Genomic DNA, 19,109 nt, shown 5'->3' on the forward strand with positions numbered 1-19,109 from the left:
TCATCGGGGGCTGGAGGTGTGAAGGGGTGAGGGGGCTAAGGGGAGTGATGTTGGCACGTCACCTGGGGTGCTGGCATGTCACCCTGAGAGGGGGGGAGTGCAGCCATGTCGCCCACAGGGATGCCCCCACTCGCCCCCACTGTTGCCAGCCGGCACGTTGAGGTGCACACGTGTGAGACCCACCGTGCTTCGCCCACCCAGCCGCTCAGGCGAGAAATTGTCCCCATGTCACTGCTCTGCCAGGGAGCCCCTGGGTCCACTGTCGCAGGGCGATGCTCTCGGGGCTGGCACAGGACGTAACGCCCTGGTGCGGGATGAAGAGGCAGAAGGCAGGGGTCTGCAGCAGGGACGTGGCCTGGGGTGCCAAGCAGCCCAGTGTAGCAGAAGGTTTTTGGGGACTCTGCCCTGCCGGCACTCCCAGGCTGCCCGTGGGCCTTCCTCCAGCGTGGGAGGCACCCACCTCATGCCCGAGTGCCCCTGTGAATCACTCCTGGAGACGGATTTGCAACGACAACACCCAAAAACGTCTCATTGAACCCAGAGATTGGGGTGGAAGGGGGTGCGATGACCCCGTGGGCGACCTGGGTGCATGCAGGGTGCTGGTGGCGGGGGTCACAAGGCTCTCACTGTGCTGCTGCTTCTAGGAAAAACACAGGGAAATGCAAGTTTTTTTAAGAGGCTTGCCATTGTGATAGAGTCTTGTGGCGCGTATTGCAGCCGCCTTTGGTCCCCTGGGAGGAGCTGGGACAGGGCAGGGATCCACATGGGTCCCCAGATGTGCCCATGGCTGTTCCTCGTCCTTTTAAACCCCGAAAGCTACAGAGGCACCTACAGCTCCACTCAGGGCTGGTTCCCATCCCTGCTGTTCCCCATCCCGAAGCTGCAGCAGCAGCATCTGCCTGGTGCTGAAGTGGCTCTGCTGGGATGTTGTGGGCTTTTCCTGCCGACCCCCCCCCAAAATGGTCCTTGAGAGGGCACGGGGCAGGCTGGGCTGGGCCCAGTCCGTTCACCAGGGGATGCTCTTTGCTGAAGCAGCACAAACCTCTGCAGGCTGCCAAGGAGCAAACCCAATGCCCTTCAGTTTAAATGCAATTTGTATTTTTTTTCACTTTAGTGTAGGTTGGACGGGGCCTGCAGCATCTGTGCACCATGAGCAGCCTCTGCAGCCCTCAGGGCAGCCCTTGCACGGGGAAGCCTTTGCCCTTTGTGCAGGTGCAGCTTTTCTTCCCCTTTTTCTGGCGAGCAGCCGAGCGCTGCCACGCGTCGCAGGACCCACGCTGTCCCCAGAATCCTGCCTGCGCCACAGCCCAGAGCCAGGCGAGGAAGACCTGGGTTTGGGGAAAAAGAGAGGAAGAGCCCTCATTTTTTTTCGCCTTGCAGCTGTGGATTGGACACAAAGTGGGGCTGGACCAACCGTGAGCATCCAGTGATGCCAGGGTGGGTTTTTTTTTTGTCATGTTGGTGTCTGGGACATTTTTCTGAGATCAAAGGTTCTGGTGTGCAGCTGAGTCCCAGATGCTGAAGGCTTGGTGGCCCCGCTGCTCCCGTGGTGACGGCGCTGTTGTCAAGGGAGAAAGCAAAAGGTCACTGCTCCATGGCCAAAATTGGAAAGCAAAGGCTGGGGAAAGTTTCTGTGTGTGTGTGGACAGCAGCAAAGCAACGGCATGAGAGGGATTTGGGGGGAAAAAAAAATCCTATGGGTGAGTCAGGTTTAAAGGAGGGAGCCCCAAAACCCACCCAGAGGGCTTAAACAGCCCCATCCTGCAAAGGGCAGGGATGCAGGCGCAGAGCCCCAGTAAGAAGCACAGATGGGTTTCCCAGACCATTAACTGAGGCCTGTGACTGCTCGGCCTCCCTGATCAATGCGGTTTCTATTTCTAGGCTGTGAAATAACACAGGACGTTATTTAAACGTAATAAAAGAGAGAGGGAGGGGGAGCCACCCAGGCATCACCCCAGCTCCGCACCCACCTGCTGGCTTTGCAGCCGCAGCACTTAACCATTTGCAACCCTGCAATTAACGATACTTTATCGTGCTTTTATCTTTGTGCCACCCGGAGAGGCTGAGGAGCAGAGGATCAGACACAGGTCCTGCTGGTGCCCGGACGGACGCCACCAGCTCCCAGCTGCTGCCCTGGCGGTGGCTGCTGTCAATATTTGTGCAAGTCAGACTCGGCGGGGGGTTGGAGAGCTTGGTAGAGAACAGCTGGAAAAACAGAAAAATAAAATCACCTTTGTGGTAGGATTAAGGAGGTGAGAAGGTGCTGAGCCTCACACGGTAACCACAGCACCCCTGGGCCTCAAAGCAAGGCTGATGGGCGCATCCCGTTCCCACCCCAGCTGCGCTGCCCGGGGGCTGCTGCGTCCCTGGGAGGTGCAGTCCTGCCCCAATGGCTCGGGGCCTCCCGGTGCCCCTGCCCCCACCAAGGAGCAGCTATTTCAAAGCCTGGCTTTCCTTTCTTGGGTGCCAATGCATCTCCATGCTCAGTCTTTCCCTTGCCCTGGCAAGGCACAGGTGGCTGCTCTCAGCTTTGGGCCGTGGGTTGTTGTTTTTTTGTTTGTTTTTTTTTTTGTGTGTGTATTTCTGTCACCTGGCATGGCTGCAGAGAAAAGAACATGAACCCCCTCCCCCCCCAAGGTCTTGCCAAATTGGGTGGGCTTCCATGGTGTCCCCAGGGAACAAGCTCTGCGGCACATTTTGGTGCCCACCAGTCTCTCTGTGTCCCTGGGCAGGACATGAGCTCTGCAGGTGGGGGATCTAGGGGCTGCCCTGTGCCCAGGAGCCTCACCCCCTGCCATCACCTCTCTTTTCTGTCACTTTTCCCCCACAGTCACCTCTGAGCAGATCGAGCACCTGCACCGGCGATTCAAGCAGCTGAGCCGGGACCAGCTGACGATCCGGTACGGCGCAGCCACGTCCGGTGCCGGGGCGATTCCTGTCCCACGGGGGCTGGCCACAGCATCACCCACAGCGCTGGCCCTCCCCAGGATGCTGTGACGCCCGGCTCCCCAGGCTGCGGGGACGAGCGTGTCCTTCCCAGTCACCCCATGGCCGTGCTGAGTGGGCTCTGCAGTGGAGCATCACAAACAACATCAGCAAAAATGAGCGGTGAAGCAGCGGCCTGAGGGTGAGGTCTGGCACATCCGACTGCTCCAGCAGCCATGCAAGGAGCCGGCATGGACCAGGGAGCCCAGCTGCCCCCTGCTTCCCTCCCCCTCTGGACATTATTTCTTGGCTCATTTGCTTTATAAAAAGTCAATAGCAAACAGCCAACACAGGCACAACCTGGTGTCTGCACAGCACAGTGCAAGGTGCAGCCTCACTGGCAAGGGCAAGGGATGCCAAGAGGGTGAGGGGGGACAAAGGCTCCTTCCCTCACCTTGTCAAGCCCCATTCGGGACTTTATTCCTGGGAAAACTCAAAAAAGCTGTGGCCATTTGCAGGTCAAGCTGTGCAAAGGGCGCAGCATCGGCCCCAAGTGCTGTGTCCTGGAGATTCCCAAAGGCACAATTTCATGGGGTCAGAAATTCCCCACCCCATAGCTGCACCAAGCACAGCCCCATGCGGCAGCACAGCTCACTTTCAGTCTGAATTGAGGGAAATTGCAGTTTTCATGCAAAACATACTTTTTTTTCATGATTCCTTTGAAAGAAAGGGGTCAGGGCTTCTGCGTCAGCTCTTCGGTGGTGGTCACAGCATCTCCCTCCTCCCTGACGCTTCAGGCTGTCTCTGGTTCCTTTGCAGGAAGGAGAATTTCGACAGCATCCCCGACCTGGAGTTTAACCCGATTCGGGGGAAAATTGTCCATGCCTTCTTTGACAAGCGGTAAGAACATCCCCAGCACCGCAGGGAGGGTCAGCATAAGTGGTTTATCCTCCAGAAGGAGGATGTCGCTGGGCAAAGATCTTCTCCCTAAAGGCTGGGATGGAGCCAGGGTGAAAAACACAGACATTTAAGCTAAGTCTTAGGGAAAAACCTGTCCTAAAGCGCAAAAACTCCAGTCCTGAGGGATGTGCTGGCTCTGCGGCGGGTGTCTAAGGGGGTCCTGGCTGCCCATCACCATCAGCTCTGCTCTGGGCAGGAACCTGCGGCAGGAGTCGGATGGGCTGGCAGATGAGATAAACTTTGAAGACTTCCTGACCATCATGTCCTACTTCCGACCCATCGAGATGAACATGGATGAGGAGCAGCTCGATCGCTTCCGGAAAGAGAAACTCAAATGTGAGCCTTGCCCAAAGCCCAGGGTTGGGGGAAGCAGGCGGGAGGGGGCTCCCCTGACCCTGCCGTGCTCCTCTTGTCCCTCCCAGTCCTCTTCCACATGTACGACTCAGACCACGACGGGAAGATCACGCTGCAGGAGTACCGAAATGTAACGTATCGCTCCTCCTGCCCCATCACCACTCAATTCCCAGCACCGGCTTTGACCCCGCTGCCTCGCAGGTGGTGGAGGAGCTGCTGTCAGGGAACCCCCACCTGGAGAAGGACTCGGCGCGGTCCATCGCCGATGGGGCCATGATGGAGGCAGCCAGCATCTGTGTGGGACAAATGGTGGGAGCCGGTTCCTTGCTCATATCGCAGCACCAAGGTGCTGTGATGGTATTGAAAATGGGGCTGGAAGGTGTCTGTCCTGCCCAGGACTGCCCCCCTGTCCCTGGACTGCTTTGGCTGATTGTTTTTTCCCAGGCAGCAGCTTTCAGGGTTTATTTCCATTGCAAGAGCCCAAGGGGGATGAGGAAACAGCACCTGTAAAGCACCATCCTCAGTGCTTGGGGCTTTTGTGCTTATAAAAAATAAGGCAGCTCCTTGCAGCCATAGTGCTTCTGGGAACTGATTTTGGGCTGGCCAAGGAACACCCATGGGAGATGTCCCGTAGCCCCAGGGGACCCAGCCCCAGAGGCCCAAGGCCCCTTTGGTGTGGGGCAGCCATAAGGTTTTCTCTCTTGCTGTGCCCAGGGGCCGGACCAGGTGTACGAGGGCATCACCTTCGAAGACTTCCTTAAGGTTGGTGGTGTCTCCACTCGTGTCCCCAGCAGGAGGGACCCGGCCATTAAGCCGAGCCCCCGCCTCAGCCCTGCTCAGCCCCTTCCCTTGCAGATGTGGCAGGGAATCGACATTGAGACCAAGATGCACGTCCGCTTCCTCAACATGGAGACCATCGCGCACTGCTACTGAGCTCCAGCTCCCTCCTGAGCCAGAGGAGGAGGAAGAGGAGGAAGAAGAGGACTCCGCAGCAGCTCCATGTTCCTGGTACCAAGCGCTTTGTGCCCACCCGCGTGCCTGTCCCCTAGCAGGGCTGCCTTCTGCTCTTTAGAAACATAAGAGGCTTTTATCTGTAATAAAAGGTATTTTTCTTTTTACTCCTTGCTGTGAAATGCTCCATCCATCTGTTGCCGGGGGGGGTAGGGGTGGTGGGGGAATGTCTCTCCCTGTGCGGGAAGCCACCACAAATCCCTGTCTCCCCTTAAACCGGAATCGTTGGCCTCTGCCATGTGCTGCTCTGGGGAAGGAGCTGCCCCCTTTGTGCTGGGAGCTCCCCAGGCCCCGTGCCATGGGGACCGTATGCAGGCAGGGATGGGGATACTGGGGCATGAAGAGAGCATCCTCAGCAATCACCCCCCCAGCTCTGCACCCCACAAGATCCCCAAGCCACTGAAGGTGGCAGTGGCACAAGGAATAACCCCAATTTTAACCAAAACCAACCACTTTGGCTTCATCTACCTGCCAGAGCCAGGCAAGAGAAGCCCAGGATTTGCAACCACCGGGGCTGGGATGCAGGCAGCAGGGATGTGGGGACATGGGGATGTGGGCTCCTGGCAGCCGGGTGGCTCCCGCCCCCACATGTTCCCGCTAGAACAAGGCACCGGAGATAAGGGCTTGTTTACCGGTATTAATAACTGGATGGCTCCAGGCGGATTTCTGTCTCTAAGGCAGCCTGAGCTGGGAAGTGAGGGGGAGAAAAAAAAAGGGCAATGACTATTTTTAGAAAAGCTGGAAAGATTTGTTTGTTTTATCAAAAAATAGCTTCCCCCGGTGACTTGTATACTTGATGGGAAAATAGCCCCTGCCACAGCGAGCACGAGCAGAGGCTGGGAGGTGGAGTGGGTGCCTGGGCCCGGAAAAATACCCCCTGCCACAGCGAGCACGAGCAGAGGCTGTGGGGAGCGATGGGTGCATGGCCCCAGCACCAGCCCCTGTGGGCAGCGAACGCCTGGCGTCCCTGTGGGCTTGAGGCACGAACATTTTCTCCTTCACTCCCCATCAGTGGGGGTTTCTGCACCGCTCAAGTGTCCCTGTCTTGCAGATTTCTGCAGCTTTGCCCCTCTGAAAAAACCCCATCTTGGCCACCGGCGCCAGGTGTGCAGCTGAGATGAGGCCCCTGCTCCGCATGCGCAGTCGCTGGACCACTGTCCCTGCATCCAAGCGTCTCAGAGCCATCAGCCAGCGAGCAGGCACCAGCCCAGCGAAGGACAGCCCTTCCCTGCAATGCAGCCCTGTCCTGGAGAGACCTGTGCTGCTCGGCCACACCGTGGACGCGCTGGGGCTCACCTGGCTTTGGAGGGAGCCACAGGGGTGGAGCAGATTCCGTCTCACAGCTCCGCGCATGGGGATGCCACCACCTCAAGGCTGGATGTGCCACAAAGCCACGAGGCGGTGCTGCCACAACCCATGACGTGGGTTGAGCCGCTGCAGTGCCCAACCTGGGCTGGCATTGAGGGCAGACAGTGCTGAGTGCTGGGGCTGGGGTGGAGGCGATGGAGCTGCCAGCTCTTCCAGTGCAGCCTTTCAGACCTTCCCAGTGCTGCTCAGTGGCAGCCACAGCCTTATGTGGGGCTCCTCAGTGCTGTTCTCTTGCTCCTGTGGACATCTCCATCAACTGGGCCAATCCCCAACTGCACTGCACAGGCACTGTCTGGTGCCTGACCTCCAGGCTGAGCCTGAGCCTCCTCCTGCCCCTGCCCTCCTCATCCTCCTCCCTGTGCTAAACGCTTGGTGCTCTCTTCCCTCCCCACACACAATATCCAGCTTCTTCCGCAAGCCCCAGGTTTCAGGAGCAGACATAGTCCCCATCTCCTCACAGGAATCCTCAGTGGAAGCTGCAGCCCCATCCTGCTCCAGCTGCCGGCCTCACCCTGCACCCGTTGTGTCCGAAAGGCCCTTTTCCACCCTGGAATCACCCAGGAGGGGCCATCCCTCCCCACCAGCAAAGCCCTTGCTGCTGCTGCAATGCCTTGGCATGTGATCCTGGTCCGGCTCTCCAGCCACGCCAGGGTTTTCTTGGAAGAGATATCAGCGCTTCCTGCACTGAGGATCAAGTCTTTTGGGCTGGGTACACCGTGCAATGCAGGGAAACAGAAGGCAGGAGGCCTGAAGAGTATTGATAAGCAGATAATTATTGTCTCTGGAAGGCATTAGCTGTCCCCCAGCTGCTTTCTTGGGTGGCGAGGAAAGCACGGGAGCAGGGGCTGTGGGTACAAAGCACGTTTGCCTTCGCTTGCGTTTGTCTTCTCTGTGGGAAATGGGATGAAGTTGAGAGGGGGAGGGAGGGTTACAGGGAGCAGATGAAGAGGAGAGTGGAATGGAGGGACCGGGAACAACAAACCCCATCCTCAGCCCAGTAAAGGGATGACGATAAGGCCAGGGGCCCCGGGGCTGTGTACAGCCCAGTCTGGTCCACCCAGGAGGGCAGGAGCATCACCTGCACCGTGCAATGCCAACATTACTCACTGCAAACCCAGCGAGACGGATGGTAATAATTCTGTCAAGGGCAGGAAGAAACAGCAGAGTACAGGGAAATCTGGCAAAGGAAACGTTTCTGTTGCAGAGCACAGCAAATCCTGCAAAGCCCGGAGTGTTCGATAAGGGATGAGAGCTCTGCTACGGGGCACAGCAAGAGCTGCTGAGCCCTGTGATGTGGCACATGGCTTCGCTGCAGGCCCCAGCGGTGTCACCAGAGGGTAATTGGAAAACTGAAGCAGCTTTACCCGTGTATTGGCAGACGGCGGGACGGCTGCTGGAGGCTGAGCAGCTCACCAGGGAGGGCAGTGACTTGTGCTGCTGCAGGAACAGGACACAGCAGGTGCCCCAGGCAGGGTTTTGTTGGCACAGAGGGAAGAGTTTGTCCCAGCTCCCCACCAGTGACGTTGTCTCCATCCATAGTGGAGCTGAGTAAAGGCACAAGAGACTGAAAGAGGAGACATCTGCCTGGGAAGGATGGAAGGTGCAGGAGGGCAGCACAAGAGCAGGCAGCGATGGAGCCAGGGCAGCCGGTTCAGTTGCAGCCCAATATTTCTAAGTTAAATTTTGAGGAGCTCCCCTTTCAAGTGGCATCATCCAGTTCAGAGGTGGCACAGTAACTCCCCTCACCAGTGAAGCCTGCAGCTGCCTCCCATGAGATGTATTTGGAGGCTGAAGGCCCACGTTTCGGGCCAGGAATCTGCCAAAGGCACAAATCCTGATCCGGAGCAGGCACTTTCCCTGCCAGTTTCTACTGCTTAACCCCTCAGTCCTGCATCTGCTTATGGAGGATGCCTCATCTTCGCCTTCAGCAGCAAGGACCAGCCTCAGAGGTACGAGAAACCGGCAGGGGCTAGGGGGATGCCAGCACGGGCCAAAATGTGGCTGAAGGTTTTAGGACCATCCACAGAACGGGGGAATGAAAGAAGGACAGAGATGGCATAAATAACTTTTTTGCACCTTGATACCACATGCTCCCCCCTCTCTGACAGCAAAATGACAGGGGGATCTTCTCCTCTACATGGGGACACGGAAGCAGAGGCTGAGAGCAGAGGAGGAGGGGTATGAGGGGAAGGTGCTGCTCTGCAGGGAAAGGCAGAGGATTCGGGGACCGCCCCCCCCAGCCCCTCTGCACAAAGAGCAGTGGCTGCTCCTCTTCATGGCACTTATCATCAGGAAAGGGACACAGCCCACAAAATGCTCGAATTGCTTTTCCACCACTGACAAGGTGGTCAAGGACACAAAACAGAGGCAAAAGGCACTTTCTTGGGGCCTTTGCTGGTGGCTTGAACCCAAAATACGTGGAGGGACAGCTGGGGTTTTTCCAGTACAGCAGCACAGCTGAGCATGTCCTACCACGTGCTTTGCTGTGCACTACCCAGCACCTTTCACTGAACTCAGAGCTCTGGAGCCTGGCAGCAGCTGGAGGCTGCGATAGAGACAACCTCCCCCCTTGATCATACAGTCTCTTTGGAGAATAGCAGGGAAGAAACTTAGGTCCAGGGATCCTTCACATGAAGACACTGGGCACCTCTTTTTTTGGTAAGGATCACTGTCATCTGCAGCTCAACTCAAACCCTTCCATCAGCCCTGGGGACCACCCAACACCGAGCAGATGCCCCGTTCTTGAGTGACAACCTTTGCCTGTGGGACACAACAGGGATCTGCTGATCTCTGAGCCCATCCTACCTACCCCAAATTAGTAGCACTAACCAGTCCTACAGAGTCCGCAGATGGAAAAATCCAAAGGTGGCATCTGTCTCTGGGTGGTGACTCTATTCTTGCTCTTGAAGTCGTAAGGGAAGAGGCTCCGTTTCAGTGTTAACCCTGGCGGAGATGTAAACAGTCACGACTGCATTTGCTGCACTCCAGCACCCACTTCAGCAGTGTTAATGACTTCCCAGCCAAGTAGGACAACATCCCTTTTGAGCAACAAAAATTAAACTCCCAACATGGATACTCTCCAGCAGCCTAAGTGCCCTCATTCGCATTATGAATGCAAGTTAAATACATACACAGTCTTCTGCTCTGGCCCAACCTTCCTAAATGAATTCCAGTGATAGACAAAATGGACCAAAAGGACGCCCCTCCAATCCACCTGGAGGAGCTGCATCCAGACCATGAGCCGACCAGACTGCAGGGACAATTTCTTACTCCACAGGAGGTGATGCAAGCCTTCTAGGATCTACAGGGGTTGGTGTTTGGTCCCCAGGGAATTGATGACTTTTAGGTCTTCTCTGCATAAGAAAGCAAACATCTTGACAAATGCAGGTCTGCAAACCACCCCTTTTGTAGCAGCTCAAGGACTGCCATGGTCAAGGAGCAACCCAGAGGCAGCCTTGCTGCAGGCTGTGCAGGAGAGGCGAAGCACTGGATGCGTGCAGGCACAAGCCAAACTTAACTGCTGCTTGCAGCAGGGAGATGAAGAAAGAGCAAAGCTGCCCTGAGACAGTAAGGCAAGACAGAGCCAAAGTGAGAACAAGGCAAGGGTACACTGAGTGAGACGGGGCAGCAGGTCACGGCACGGAGGGGAAGAGAACAGCAGATGCTCTCTCTGCTCAGCCACATCAGAAGACACAAGGCTGGAGCAACCCACAAAATCGTTAGTGCCACAGAAACTATGATTTATTTGAGAGGTTTCAGCTGAGCTCTTGTCTGAACTATGTATCTGTGACACTCCTTGCTCTTCCAGGAATGAAGGAGACCTGGCTTCCCAGAAAGGCAGAGAAAGGTGTAAAAGGAAAAAAAAACAACAAACAGACCAAAGCTTTCTATAAAGATAAAATTTATTGTTGGTCAGACAGAATGACTTCACCTCTTGTGTCAGTCCATCACAAGGAACAAGCTAAGTGTTAAACACCAAACACACATGACAGTTGTCCTAGGGGTCATGGAAAAGACCCACAGCCAAAGCCAAAGAGGAGCTATGAAATATGCATCTCTCCCAGCAGGAGGAGGGCAGCACGCAGCTCTCCACGGCTGCCTTAGGCCCTGGCTAACGCAGAAGTGACCAGCTCATCTCTCTCCTGCAGGTTCAGGCATATCTCCTGCACTGCTCCCCAGCACGCTACTTTTAAATTGATTCCATGAAGCCAGTAAAAGTGTGTAAAATCAAAACTGAACCTCAATTTAAACTTGATTTATGTGGCTTTGACTTGCACCAGTAAGTTTACAAGGGTAAATCACAACAATAAAGCAGTTTTAAAACAGTAAAACATATCCACACAGGACTCAAGCTCTTTTTCACCAAACAGGTTCTGCCTACATCAGTGCAACCTGGGTTGAAGACAAAGCCGTACTCCTCATCTTTACCATGGCTTTCAGCCTGGATGCTTCTCCACAGCATCAGTGTGAATGACCCATGCAGAGGGATGGGGCCAGTTCATCCCTTCTGCTTCACTAACCCAACGTGATCAACTCCCAGCTCAGAAGTGAGGACGGTGTCAGAAACCCAAGTCCTAAGCCCCTGAGGAAAGAACAGACCTGACAACTAACCTGAGGTGACAGCCGTTGGTTTCAGTTCACCCTAGAAGACTTGGGAATAAAAAACCCAAAAACACATACATACACAATTAGAAAACATTTAATCCAGAATTTTAGACTTAAAAAAATAATTTCTTTTAAAATAATTTTGGTGTGTGTGGCCTGCTGATTTTCCAAGCATCCAGCCTGGATGCTTCCCCTCCCTTTCTCCAGCATACCCCCCTCTCCCAGCCACCGTAACCTCTGGTGCACGGTCCTGTTCCCAGACACATTCCTATGCACTCCAAGGAAAAGAAGAACGAGCAGCTCATTACGAGGAAAGACATTTCAAACACGTGGCTCAGCAAGATACTTTTTCCAAGTCCTTGGTGTTTTTCCACCCCCCCCTTCTCGGGATCAGCATGAACTCCTCACTGTCCCCCCAGCTCCCAGTCTGCCACCAGGGCTCACGCTTCCCAACCCTGTCCTCTGCCAAGCTGGGATCAGCAGCGATTTTCTCACAAGCAGCAGAAAGGAACATTCTTGTTTACACTGATGTGTACTGCTTCCCCTCACTCTTCAGTCACTCTGTTCCACCACAGCGGACTTTTGAACATTTGTGCAGCAACATATTTTAGTTCTGTGTTCGAGGGCAGCCATACTCTGTTCTGGTTCATATCCCCAAGTTTTCGGCAAATGCTCAGCCTATTTGACACGCCTGCAGCCAACGCCACCTTTTTGGCATCCGTCCCACATGGAACTCCTTTTTGCCTTCAGCCATGCACTTGGCAGAGGGCTGGACCACAGAAGCCAAGCAAAGTGAGTTCCCTAAATGTTATCATAGGGAACTGCGAGGCCAATGTTGTAGTTGTAACCAGTCACTTCATCGTAGGAAGAGCGACAGATAGGAAGGATGCTTTCCACAGCCAGCTGGTCCACTGAGAACTCGTAGGCATAAATGGTTCCTCGATGCCTGCACAAAACACAACCAGGACAAGTCATGTACTTCAATAGAGGAAACGATGCCTGCACAAAACACAACCAGGACAAGTCATGTACCTCAACAGGGGAAACGAACAAAGCTAGAGATTGCCATAAAGGATCAAAATTCGATGCTTCAGAAGATGAATATAAAAGCCCCATCCCTTCTGCACTAGGGCTGTTTGTGCAGTTTTAACAGAGAAAACTTGCCCCAGCTCCTTTCAGGGACCCCGCAAGCCCTGGCAATGAATGGAGAATCATTCACCTGAGCACTGCAGAGACACGACTGTCTGCTGGAATATGTCTAATCTATTAAGGAAGGGGGAAGATAAGTACCTTGTAGTTTGAGAGTTCAATTAGACTTGCTAACAGTTTAAATGTTTAAATGCCAGTAGTTTTCCTTTGAGAGGAGGTATCATTACTAATATTTAGAGCAAGGAAAGGACTACATTCCCAGTTTGGCTTCAGTGGCCTTTACACTCCTCTGCTGAAAAAGAAATTACTTTTTTTTGGTGCTTAGAAGTAAATAAGGAGCCAATTCATCAACAGCTTTGAAAGCCCTATCTTTAAACTTTTTTATTTTACTGTTTAGGATGCCATAACTTCTCTATTATTGCTCTGGATCATGACTCAGGTGCTTAGTGTGCCATTTTTAAGAACATAAAGTAGATCTTCGCGGTGCCAAAAATCCCACGGTCCAGAGCTGGCTTACTCACTTGCAGTGCACGGTAAGGTCATCGTCCATGATGCTGGCGCCTCGGGGAGTTTTCTCATCAGGGACGTTTGCAGTGATGAGGCTATGAGAATTAAACCACACGTGGCGGACTGGATGTCTGCAAAATAACCCACAGCACCGGGTGAGATGCCACCTGCATTAGACTCCTGACATCCACGTGCAGTAAAGGAATGGCTCTGGATTAAACAAGAATTCATCTAAATCAGCGCTCTCTCTATGGCCAGGGGCTGGGAACCTGCACCTTTGGCTCTTCTCCTCCACTCTGGAGCAGATAAACACAGCTTTTATCCCCATCTAGTGGGCTCTTACCAGAACACACGTGGAGGCCAGAAAATATTTTAAGACACTTGACAGCACGCAGGCTGCAAGGGATCTGCGCTGCCTGCTTTGCTGCTTTAAGGACTGCAGCAGCACTTTCCTGGGAAGAGCAGGATGCTTCCCGAAATGAAGGACAGGGACACCCAAGACTCCCACACCCCCAAGCACTGAGCTACAGCTGATTTTGAAAGACACTCTATGGCACAGGCTAAGAGGTCTGGTCTTTGCTCCTTTTCCTCCCACTGGTGAATGAACTAACCCTGAACCATCGTAACTGCACTGACTGTTCAAGTAGCAGTAACTTCTCAGATTAAAATGGCTCATCTCTGTGACCTTAACGTGTCTCCTGTCATCTCCCTTAGCTTCTGTGCTTGCTTTCCATTCCTGGCACTAGGCTGCAGGCATGGATAACACCTCACACACCTTCTTATCTATGAAGGCCTTTTTGACTGAAGTGATCCCTTCTGATTCCTATACAGACTAGATAGTATTTTAAATGTTTAATCTAATGGTTTCACTTTTAGTACGCCCCCAAAGCTCAGATCAGCACTGTCTGCCCTCCTCCTTGGCATGCTCATTAGTGCTGCTCCAGGAGATAATCAATGCAGTATTGTCCTTAATGCATCATCTGCATTGCCACAGGCTTTATAATTCACAGGGTTAACAGAGAAGGAGATACCTGCTATTAATCAATGACAACTCCAACTTGAACTTCTCTGACTGTAAATACCTCATCTAGCTCCTCTCTGGGGAAGATGCATTAAAAAAATAAATAAATCAGGATTTATCTGTTAATTTTATTAAGGGTATCACTCAGACTTAGAAGGGGCTAAATCCTTGAGGTCTTCGTTCAAACAAAGCTAACTCCCTGGGAATTGTGCCTTGATCAGGAAATCAACATCTGGCTGTTAGCAAGTAACAGGCTCCTCTCAACTCCAGGATACTGATCTCTGCTCGTACTTTCAGTACCGTACTTCTTGTGCTTTCAGTACAAACTGGTATTTTAATATCTAAATGGGTGTATATACCAGCCTGGCTTTGATCGTTACCACTAAGGGAATGCATGAATGAGATGAACAGAAACACAGGTATTGTGTAAGGATATAGTGGACAACCAGTGCAGCCAGGAATGCAGCGTTTTAAATCCAAGGTTTAATAAAGTAAACACTGGTTGGGAATGGGGCAGGGAGAAGACAGCACTGAGACTTCACTGAAAATCCAGGGAAAACAATTTCCATTTTCCCTTACGCCAACTGAAGCACTCTTCTTAACTAATGAGTAAAAAGCCTACAGCAGCTAAAGGGCACACACAGAAACACACACAAGACTCCAGGTGGGGAGGTAATCTGTTCCCACACCACAGGAATACTTAACAGAACTCTCAGCAGCTTCAGACACGGACACGTTATCATTTTGGTCCTGGATCGTCCCATTCCTACGTTCCTCCTGTCAGTCAGCTCCGATAAACACCTTTGCAACAGGACCCCATGCAGCCAAAATCACCTGGCATGCATTTCCCAGAGTTTGGTGCCCATCCGCTGGTCCCACACGCAGACCAAGCCCTCTTCTCCTCCACTGACGATCTTCCAGTCATCCATCTGGACTGCAGACACTCCTAACTGGTGGGCATAGAGGGAGCACAAAGATTCACTCTTGCGGAGATCAAACACCCTGACCCTAAAAGAAAGCAAATAAAAAAGCAGAGATAAAACCTGAGAACAAGTACTTTTGGAGTTATGAAAATACGTCTAGGACAGCAGTAGTGCCATGACCACTACAGGGCCAGAAATCCAATACAGCTGCCACTATTCACCACTGAATTTTCACTCTGACTTCTATCATCCAAGATTTCTTGAGGCAGGCTTCTCCCACCATACCAGTACCATGGTTTGGGCATACTGCTAACACATCCTACCTCGTGGTATCTAACCCATGTCCACTATGGCTGAGGACCATATTATTATGAGGATCAAGGAAAGGACTATTATTACAAAGATTCAGGAAGAGACCGCGTGGCAATTCAAAAGACAAGCCAAGGGAATTACAGGTTTATATGCTCAAGTTAATCACCAATACTGAAACAAAGCTATCCACAAGCACCCAGCAATCAGGATCTCTTCTGATTTCAAAAACACAACTACTGACTGCAGGCAGCTTTTAGGTACATCTGGTTTTCAGAAATTATTGGTCACTCAGACAAGGCATTTGAAGAGAAACTTCAAAGACTCTGCTAGAAGTAGAACTGTAGAAAAAGAGCTTAGGATTTCAACCATCGCAACAAGTCCACAAAAGCAGCTAAAGCTAATGGTGTTAAGTTCTAAATCCAGCACATATCACAGCAGAGTATGGTTTTGATCCTTATATATTAAGAAATAAAGTACATTAGCAAATAAAAAAAAATGCAGCAAGGAAAAAACAAAAGTTAAGGGGAAAAACGGATCTCAGATTTGAAAAGAAGCCAGACAAAGTTCCTCCCCACTGATGGCTATCACGATTGAAACCATCAGGTACGCATTAATTCCAGAGAAGGCCAAAACACACTTGTTCCACCACATTAACTGTACTTTATTCCATCCCTGCTACAATCCTAATGGTGTTGCAAGTCTTCCCTTTCCCTTTCTCAAATGGAGATTGCATCATATGATTTTACAAATAACACATTTCAGCAACCAAAAGAGAAGGCAATGGAACAGTCCAAAACTCCAACAGAGCTACATCCGTCCGACACGCAGACAACCACGCTGGAACGGAGCGAGGAACGCGCTGTGTGCGGCTCCACAGTTACCCTTAGGAAAACCTCAGCACGACAGTGTCTGATGGTGAAAAGGTGTCCTCACTTTCTCCAGCTTCAGAGAGAAGCTTTGGCTACACATGAGACCTATGCTTTGGGTAAGGATGGAGTACTTTAAAAGTGTTCACACCCAGTGCTCCCCTGTCTTACTGCGTGTGTTCTGCATGGCAATCAAAGCTGCTTCTGTTTGGTAAGCACAGTCGGAATCAAAGATCTGATCGTGTCCTGGTTATTTCATTAGCAATGGCCCAGGTTTCAGGCAGGTGTCCATTCTGGCACACCCCTGGAAGAGTTAGAGGCCCACTTGAGTTGTTTAGATGTGCTTAAAAAAAAAGGAAAAAAGAAAAAAGAAAAAAAAAAAGAAAGGGAAAAGCATTTTGCAAATCCCATGTGATGCTCTAATGCAGACCTGGCATGGCCATGGCCCTCCATCTCCTGCCTCAACAGCTGGGCTTGGTGGGAGCACATCAGATTTGCCTGAGTTCAAGGGAGCTGAAAGGAACATGTTCTCGTGAGCAGGCTTTGACTCTCCTGTTAGACGTAAGCTCACTCGTCTTCAGGAGAGCACGGAATACATGTTTTGATCCACACTTTTCAGCGATGGTAGACTCTGGGCGTGCCATGTTTGCTTTCCCAACGCTATTCACCATCATGGGTTTCACCAAGAAAGAGGCTGCTGTTCTGCAGTGCATCAGCACACACTCTGTTATCAGATCTCCTGCCAGTGTGAAGCACAGCAAAGTAATCAAACCCATCAGCAATGCTTCAGGCGTATTTTTTGGCGGAAGGAGATTTTTATAGACCCTACCAAAAACGTTTCACTTCAAGAAGGCGGTTTGTGTTACTGTTGAAGAATCACAGCTTTGAATAAAAGAACAGCATATACTCGTAAAATTGCACAATCGCTACACTTCATTCCAGTGACATCTCCCCACTGGCCATCAGCACTTTGAGCTCCCATGGCAAATCCCTATTTAATGCAGCTGCTCCATAACAGTGCTATGGAGGTTCAAGCCACATCCCACCTGTGGATGCCCGGCATCTATTAATACCCTTCACACAGCACTCCATGAGGAAATGATCACTGAGATACACTTGGTCTTGCCTCCTGGATGACAAACTTATTTACTGCACAAACAGTTCCTGACTTCTCGCTATTTTAGTGATGGCCAAGCTCTGAACTCAGTCAATGCTTGAACTAAAAAATCGAAAAGCTTTTTGGAGTGGAAAGGGCATATTCAGTATGAAGGGAATACATTTCAATCTCACTTAAGGGTTATCAACTTTACCTACTCTCCATTGTTGGGCAAGAGATCAACAGTGGACGTAGTTTTAGTGGGGTGTTTTGGAAAAATCAATTATCTGCTTTTAGAGGAAAAAAATTCCCAAGTACACAATTACACATGTCAAACTTCAGACATTTTCTTTATCTTCTTTGCTGAGAAAGTGTGAGGTTTGCTTGCACTACCTATTCACTGAGAAGGAAAAAAAGCTGTTTGACAAAGTACTCACTTCTGCAAGCTGCTGCACTGGTGGGACAGAGGTCTGGGATTTGGCAGAGGGAAGTACCCGCCTTACAATCTGATACCCACCAGCACACCAGACCACCACCTGCAGCCTGGTGCCCAGTGCAGAAAGGAGGAGGGAAGGAACTGGGAGCCATTAGAGACTGGCTCCTCGCCATCCCACATCTCCTTTGGTGCACTGGATCAGACCCCACAAGCAACTAGCTAAAAAAATAAAATCTAAAAATTGGACTCAAAGGGTCTTTTTAAGCACTTTAATCCTTTAGCACTGACTGTTCCCAGCGCGTCCACTCCTGGCACCAGATATTGTGCTGGGAAAATCCTACTCCCCAAGCCAAGGAGTTAAAGAGAAAGCTGCTAATCAGCTAAATAGAAGCTGGAATCTGTTCATATGAAAGTCTCTTTTTTTTGTCACCTGAGGGACATCACAGTGTTCCGAAATACACTCTTGACATCATTTGGCAGACGGACCCATCTCATCCTACATGATTCATCCCTTAGGTTATTTTTTTAATATCAGAAAGTGAGCTTTTAAATGCCAAACTAATTTTGTGGGTGGTGGTGGGGAAGTGGAAGATATTCCAAGTGGTCTCGCTGGGCTGTACACCAACTGCGTCCACCAAATGGCTTAAAAAGAAAGTCTTCCCATGGAGCTTTCCGAAACAAAGCAAACTGGCAGCCACATCCAACTATTACCTAATATTTTGTTCCTGAAGTCCACGCAGGCTGCCTTTGAAACATTAGAGGAGAAACAAATTGTAGCAGGTCCAGATGTCGGACAGCAGGACAGGAAGTAAGCTAATTTGAGATGGCTTACAGCTCTTGGTAGTACCTACCTTCTGTCCTTATTGCCTGTAACAAGCATGTTTGGAGGACTGCTCTGGAGGTTGACACACGTAAAGTCACCTATCGAGTTGCCCATCTTCTGCAGACACTGACTTGTTTCCAGATTGTAAAGAAGAACCTGGCAGAAAGAGAACAAACACCGGCTAAACGTAGCATCAGTACAACTACTACATTTTGCTGCAGTATACAGCAGAGCAGACCTATTACCATCAGAGATGGTCTGCAGGACTCGTTTCTGGTTATGTATTAGCATATGGAAACTATAGATCTATCCCTATTAAGAAGGGCAACAACACCCTCAGAAATAAAGAAATCAAGTTTCACAGTGGAATCCATCAAGAAGCAGGATGCAAGGCTCTTGCCGATCAGTATTAGATAGGTATAGCTCGCAGGCAGGCAAAGCAAGCCATACAGATTTTCTCCAGGTCAAGTTTTTAAGGCTTATATGGAAAAGCAAACAGTTTCTTCATCAATTTTAATATTTGCCAGAGTAGTAAAAGTAAACAGAATCAACATTCAGCAGGTTTAGACAGATGGGCTGTACAAGAAAGATCCAATCAAACCGCAAAAGTGGAAGAGCAGCACCGAACACTGACTCGGTGCTGACAGGCCCGGCTGATCGCGTTTGTACAGGAGAAATATCACATCTGAAGTGGCAGATGAGATGGGAAAGGAATAAAAACAACATCCAAGATGATTCAACCAGAGATCGGAA

At 51.2% G+C, this 19,109-nt stretch overlaps 2 protein-coding genes across 2 annotated transcripts in view; one reads left to right on the forward strand and one right to left on the reverse strand.

The window, feature by feature from the left end:
* Positions 1–105: 105 nt before the first annotated feature.
* Positions 106–5,172, forward strand: TESC (tescalcin). The gene is made up of 8 exons (XM_010178521.1): positions 106–172; positions 2,831–2,900; positions 3,745–3,825; positions 4,082–4,221; positions 4,308–4,369; positions 4,441–4,548; positions 4,954–5,001; positions 5,095–5,172. Exons 1-8 carry the CDS (start codon positions 106–108, stop codon positions 5,170–5,172), a joined length of 654 nt encoding a protein of 217 aa, XP_010176823.1.
* A 6,837-nt stretch (positions 5,173–12,009) lies between these two features.
* The window catches only part of FBXW8 (F-box and WD repeat domain containing 8), a gene marked incomplete at its 5' end in the record, with an annotated part of 26,277 nt that continues 19,177 nt past the window's right edge, over positions 12,010–19,109 (reverse strand). The window contains 4 exons of the mRNA XM_010178522.1: positions 12,010–12,169; positions 12,894–13,010; positions 14,735–14,908; positions 18,385–18,512. Of these exons, the coding sequence (XP_010176824.1) occupies positions 12,025–12,169; positions 12,894–13,010; positions 14,735–14,908; positions 18,385–18,512 (564 nt within the window). The remainder of the gene's footprint in view (positions 12,170–12,893; positions 13,011–14,734; positions 14,909–18,384; positions 18,513–19,109) is intronic.

The sequence above is a fragment of the Mesitornis unicolor genome, unplaced genomic scaffold (assembly GCF_000695765.1).
Source record: "Mesitornis unicolor isolate BGI_N332 unplaced genomic scaffold, ASM69576v1 scaffold6932, whole genome shotgun sequence".
Classification (NCBI taxonomy): Eukaryota; Metazoa; Chordata; class Aves; order Mesitornithiformes; family Mesitornithidae; genus Mesitornis; species Mesitornis unicolor.

Bases quoted from the DNA above. Each gene is read 5' to 3' on its own strand.
- TESC (XM_010178521.1), top strand. From the start codon at position 106: ATGTCGCCCACAGGGATGCCCCCACTCGCCCCCACTGTTGCCAGCCGG. The intron at 173-2,830 runs GTGAGACCCACC...TTTCCCCCACAG, and splicing joins GCACGTTGAGGTGCACACGT to TCACCTCTGAGCAGATCGAG. The intron at 3,826-4,081 runs GTAAGAACATCC...TGCTCTGGGCAG, and splicing joins CATGCCTTCTTTGACAAGCG to GAACCTGCGGCAGGAGTCGG.